Source organism: Notolepis coatsorum, assembly GCF_963971535.1.
Source record: "Notolepis coatsorum genome assembly, chromosome: 1".
NCBI classification, from domain to species: domain Eukaryota; kingdom Metazoa; phylum Chordata; class Actinopteri; order Aulopiformes; family Paralepididae; genus Notolepis; species Notolepis coatsorum.
In genome coordinates this window covers 34,816,884-34,822,883 of record NC_140165.1, presented here as the reverse complement: position 1 = coordinate 34,822,883, position 6,000 = coordinate 34,816,884, and the positions used below count along the sequence as shown (strand labels likewise).

General features: G+C 48.8%; 1 protein-coding gene across 1 annotated transcript in view; it reads left to right on the top strand.

Annotated features, from left to right (window-relative positions):
• Positions 1-1,284: 1,284 nt before the first annotated feature.
• unc80 (unc-80 homolog (C. elegans)) overlaps positions 1,285-6,000 on the top strand; it is a gene marked incomplete at both ends in the record, with an annotated part of 106,618 nt that continues 101,902 nt past the window's right edge. The window contains 4 exon segments of the mRNA XM_084316457.1: positions 1,285-1,302; positions 1,478-1,813; positions 2,889-3,020; positions 4,154-4,301. Of these exon segments, the coding sequence (XP_084172583.1) occupies positions 1,285-1,302; positions 1,478-1,813; positions 2,889-3,020; positions 4,154-4,301 (634 nt within the window).

Here is a 6,000-nt window from a genome sequence, read left to right as displayed (position 1 = left end):
ATCAGACACACAACACCAGGCAGGCACACAACACCAGACACACAACACCAGACACACAACACCATGCAGACACACAACACCAGACACACAACACCAGACACACAACACCAGACACACAACACCAGGCACACAACACCAGACACACAACACCAGACACACAACACCAGACACACAACACCAGACACACAACACCAGGCACACAACACCAGACACACAACACCATGCAGACACACAACACCAGACACACAACACCATGCAGACACACAACACCATGCAGACACACAACACCATGCAGACACACAACACCATGCAGACACACAACACCAGACACACAACACCAGACACACAACACCAGACACACAACACCAGACACACAACACCAGGCACACAACACCAGACACACAACACCAGACACACAACACCAGACACACAACACCAGACACACAACACCAGACACACAACACCAGGCACACAACACCAGACACACAACACCAGACACACAACACTAGACACACAACACCAGACACACAACACCAGACACACAACACCAGACACACAACACCATGCAGACACACAACACCATGCAGACACACAACACCAGACACACAACACCAGACACACAACACCAGACACACAACACCAGACACACAACACCAGACACACAACACCAGACACACAACACCAGGCACACAACACCAGACACACAACACCAGACACACAACACCAGGCACACAATGGCTGAAAGGCTCGGGAGAGAATAGGATGACATCAGCCAGTTAAGGTGAGGGATGGCTGAGGCGGCCTTGACGTCAAGAGACTCGTTTGGGAATTTGGCCCGGGAACTAATATCTCATCTGAAGGACAGCATTCCCTGTCACCGTAACGGGGGCGTTGTTACAGCCAGGTTCAGAGGACAGAGCGCTCCCCTGCTCGAGAACAACACCCCTTGGCCGGAGGCTCGCACCATCAACCTTCCGATCATGAGCCTAGATCCCTACCCACACTTGTCATTCCAAATGATCTATGAAACATTTACAAAATGCAAAAACAAAAGCACAGTCAAACGAACAAATAAAACTGTAATGCTATTGTATTTAATAATGATACTGCCTACTGTAATACGTCATTACTACTACTACTATATAATACTTAAAGGAACACACCAACATTTGGGGAAATTAGCTTACCGTCTTCTCCAGAGAGAGACGATAAGATAGATACCAGTTTCCTCTCTGTGCGTTCAGTAGAAAGCTATCTGGCTGCACGTTAGCCTAGCTTAGCACAATGAATGGAAGCAAACAGGTATGGGTAGCCTTCGGGAGAGGTGTTAGTCCGCTTCCATTCATTGTGCTAAGAGAGAGAAAACTGGTATCTATATCTTCTTGTCTCTCTCTGGAGAAGACGGTAAGCTAATTTCCCCAAATGTTGGCGTGTTCCTTTAATTATATGTTCTACCCTTTGACCCTGCCGGCTCCAGGCGGTGCTGCGGGCGCTGTACGCCGTGCTGAACCACGACATCAGCTCCCGGATCTGCGACGTGGCCCTCAACATCATCGACTGCCTCCTGCAGCTGGGCGTGGTGCCGGGCCTTGGCAAGAAGCCCTCCAAGCCCGAGGACAAGGAGAACAAGGACTCGGCGGGACAGGGCCTGGGGGGCGGGGCTGTCCCGGGGGGCGGTATGGGTGGGGGAGGTGGAGGAGGAGGAGATGGAGGAGGAGGAGGAGGAGGAGGAGGAGGGAGTGGAGGGAGCGGAGGGGGGAGTGGGCAGGGGAGCAAGGACGACGTGAAGAACAATAAGGACAGCGACGGCAAGGTGGGTGTGTGTGTGTGTGTTTTGGGGTGTAGGGGTGTGGCAGTGTGGGCGATATGCGAGCTTGTGTCAGGCTGTGATTGAAAGTTGAAAGTCGTTTGCAAAAGTCTCATTCCTGCCCTTTAACTGAACCCTTGCGAGGACGAACCACATTGAAAACCGTTGAAATGGAAATGTATTTTTGCCGTTAGTGCAAAAGTGAGTGCAAGTTAGTGCAGTGAAGTTAATCCAAATCACTTGAAGCGGCGGATGCAATCTATCACGGGAAAGTTCTCAAACTATGAATCTATAAAGTCTTTTTTATATACTGTATCTCTGAATACATTTTTCAAACACACTCTACAAAGAATTAATAGAAAATGAAACATATACACCCACAGCACTCCCACCCACTCCCAAATTAAAATGGAAACGCACCTTTTTGATGCACTTTGTGATCAGCTTGTGCTCCTGTGTCCCTCTCACACATCTGTCCCCATGTGCTCCTGTGTCCCTCTCACACATCTGTCCCCATGTGCTCCTGTGTCCCTCTCACACATCTGTCCCCATGTGCTCCTGTGTCCCTCTCACACATCTGTCCCCATGTGCTCCTGTGTCCCTCTCACACATCTGTCCCCATGGTCCCCATGTGCTCCTGTGTCCCTCTCACACATCTGTCCTCTGTGCTCCTGTGTCCCTCTCACACATCTGTCCCCATGTGCTCCTGTGTCCCTCTCACACATCTGTCCCCATGTGCTCCTGTGTCCCTCTCACACATCTGTCCCCATGTGCTCCTGTGTCCCTCTCACACATCTGTCCCCATGTGCTCCTGTGTCCCTCTCACACATCTGTCCCCATGTGCTCCTGTGTCCCTCTCCATCATGTGTCCTCTGTGTCCCTCTCCATCATGTGTCCTCTGTGTCCCTCTCCATCATGTGTCCTCTGTGTCCCTCTCCATCATGTGTCCTCTGTGTCCCTCTCCATCATGTGTCCTCTGTGTCCCTCTCCATCATGTGTCCTCTGTGTCCCTCTCACACATTGTGTTCCCTGTGCTCCTGCGCCCCTCAAACTCTTCTTCTCCCCTGCGCTCGCTCACCAGGACGGGGGCTCAGGTTTCAGCACCCACCGCCTGGCCCTCACCATGCTGATCAAGATAGTCAAGTCTCTGGGCTGCGCCCATGGCTGTGGGGAGGGGCACCGTGGACTGTCTGGGGACCGCCTCAGGGCGCAGGTGAGACCCCCCCCCCCCTCTCTCTCTCTCTCTCTCTCTCTCTCTCTCTCTCTCTCTCTCTCTCTCTCTCTCTCTCTCTCTCTCTCTCTCTCTCTCTCTCTCTCTCTCTCTCTCTCTCTCTCTCTCTCTCTCTCTCTCTCTCTCTCTCTCCCTCCCTCCCTCTCTCTCTCTCTGTCTCTCTGGGCTATGTGTGTTCGGGATGCATTTATGTTGATGTGTCTGCTGTAATATCTCCCCCATGGGCGTTGATAAAAGATTCATGGGATTGAATGGAACTGAGCAGCTGTCTGATGGATATCGGGAAGCTGTTAGACTTCTAGCATGACCTGATTGGTGCGCGTGTTAGCGCCGCTAGAGTTCGTATGAATCTTTCATCGTAGGAAGTACATAGGGAAAGAAAAACGTTGCAGTTATTTTCCCACGAGGAGTGCTGAGCTGAAAGACCCAGTGGATCAATTGGAGTTATTGGTGGGGAAAAGATCTATTAATGAGGACTTAAACAGGCAAAAATGTTGTCTAACTTTGCATTTATTTTGGGCCAAACACATGAAGTCAGCCTACAGAATTAAATAATTTAGGGCTGAAACTAATGATGATTTTCTTATAGTTTAGTTTAGTTTAGTTTAGTTTAGTTTAGTTTAGTGTTTAGTTTAGTTTAGTTTAGTGTTTAGTTTAGTTTAGTTTAGTTTAGTTTAGTTTAGTTTAGTTTAGTTTAGTTTAGTTTAGCACCACCAACAGACCAAACCTTCAAATGAGAATATTTCCGGAACAGTTATTCTGTGAATATTCATGACGCTACATGGTGACCGGGTGACCATGCCTCTGGTGCCACTGTATGGATTCATAGCGTTTACAGAGCCTGTTGAGACTGGCAATATCAGCAACTCTTGGTTCTGTCATCTACCCAGTAAAATGTTACATGTGAAAGTAATGGCAAAGTGGGCCGATTGATGGGCCTTAGCGAAAGTCTGCTCTCTACGGAGCGCATTCTTCTAGTTTAAATTTTTTTTATTTTACATTTTAAAAGAATTGTTTTTTTTATTTGTTTAAATTCTTTTTTATTTATAATTTTTTATATATATATGTATTTGTTTTATATTCTTCTCCGACACGTCTTCCATCATGACTCCCAGGCCCAGAACTGTTTGACCAACCTGTACAAGCTGGACAAGCTGCAGTTCAGACAGACCATGAGGGAGTACGTCAACAAGGACTCGCTCAACAACATCGTGGACTTTCTCCATGCGCTGCTGGGCTTCTGCATGGAGCCCATGACTGACAGTAAGACTGTGTGTGTGTGTGTGTGTGTGTGTGTGTGTGTGTGTGTGTGTGTGTGTGTGTGTGTGTGTGTGTGTGTGTGTGTGTGTGTGTGTGTGTGTGTGTGTGTGTGTGTGTGTGTGTGTGTGTGTGTGTGTGTGTGTGTGTGTGTGTGTGTGTGTGTGTGTGTGTGTGTGTGTGTGTGTGTGTGTGTGTGTGTGTGTGTGTGTGTGTGTGTGTGTGTGTGTGTGTGTGTGTGTGTGTGTGTGTGTGTGTGTGTGTGTGTGTGTGTGTGTGTGTGTGTGTGTGTGTGTGTGTGTGTGTGTGTGTGTGTGTGTGTGTGTGTCTGTGAGTGTGTCTGTGAGTGAGTGAGTGAGTATGTTGCTGGAAGCAGTTGCTGTGTCATATTGATAAAGTTGATCAATGCACTCACACACACACACACACACACACACACACTTACACACAAAGGAACACAGTTATGCACACACAGGTACACACTCATATATACACTTAGACGCACGTGCACACTCACACATGCATGCTGATGCTTTCTCACTTGCATGTGCGTGCTTGATCACACACACTCCAGCACCATGATGTTGCATTATGCACGTTTTTATCGTCATATCTACTACAGACCCTTTTTATGTCAACGTCCTTATTGTAGGCAAAACTTGTAGTAGGCTGGCGTCCCCGAACCACGTGCACATCTTTTTGAGGAGAGACTCCAGGGACAGGCCGTCTGAAAGCGCTCACCGTCACACAGACAGGTCGTCTGAAAGAGCTCACCGTCACACGGACAGGTCGTCTGAAAGCGCTCACAGTCACACGGACAGGTCGTCTGAAAGCGCTCACAGTCACACGGACAGGTCGTCTGAAAGCGCTCACAGTCACACGGACGGGTCGCGTCGATACTTTGCACAACAAATTTGTGTTTCCGCGTTCGAGTTTTGCGCTCTGATTGGCCAGGTCATGTGACATGTGTGCCAATCGTGGGACGGCAAGTTCTGCGCCTATTTCCGGGTCGAACAGCCTGCAAACTACCTAACGCCTAGTTTATCACTGGTTAAGCTTAGGCGACTCTTTCGCAGTTGGTTATGGTTAGAGTTTGGAATCAGGGCAGGCGTTCTATCGCCCTGCTCTAAGACAAACTCTAACCTTAACCAACTTCGAAAGAGTCGCCTAAGCTTAACCATCCAAAAACGTGCCGCCCCACGATTGGGCGTACATGTCACATGACCAGAAATGACCTGGCCAATCAGAGACGCGGAAACAAACATTTGTTGTCTAAAGTATTCAGGCGGACGGGTAGTCTGAAAGCGCTCACCGTCACACAGACAGGTCGTCTGAAAGCGCTCACCGTCACACAGACAGGTCGTCTGAAAGCGCTCACAGTCACACCGACAGGTCGTCTGAAAGCGCTCACTGTCACACAGACAGGTCGTCTGAAAGAGCTCACAGTCACACAGACAGGTCGTCTGTGAAGCTAAACGCGCGTCCCAAAACAGCAAATGTTTACAAACAGTAAAAAGGGTCTATGTCTCACATCTACAATCTAATATCTCATATCTATAACACGAGGTGAAAAAGAAAAGCCTTATACCATACCGCCTCTCCTTAACCCTTTCACTACCACACTACAGACGGTTAACCCTTTCACTACCACACCACAAAGGGTTAACACGTTCACTAACACACTACAGAGGGTTAACCTTTCACT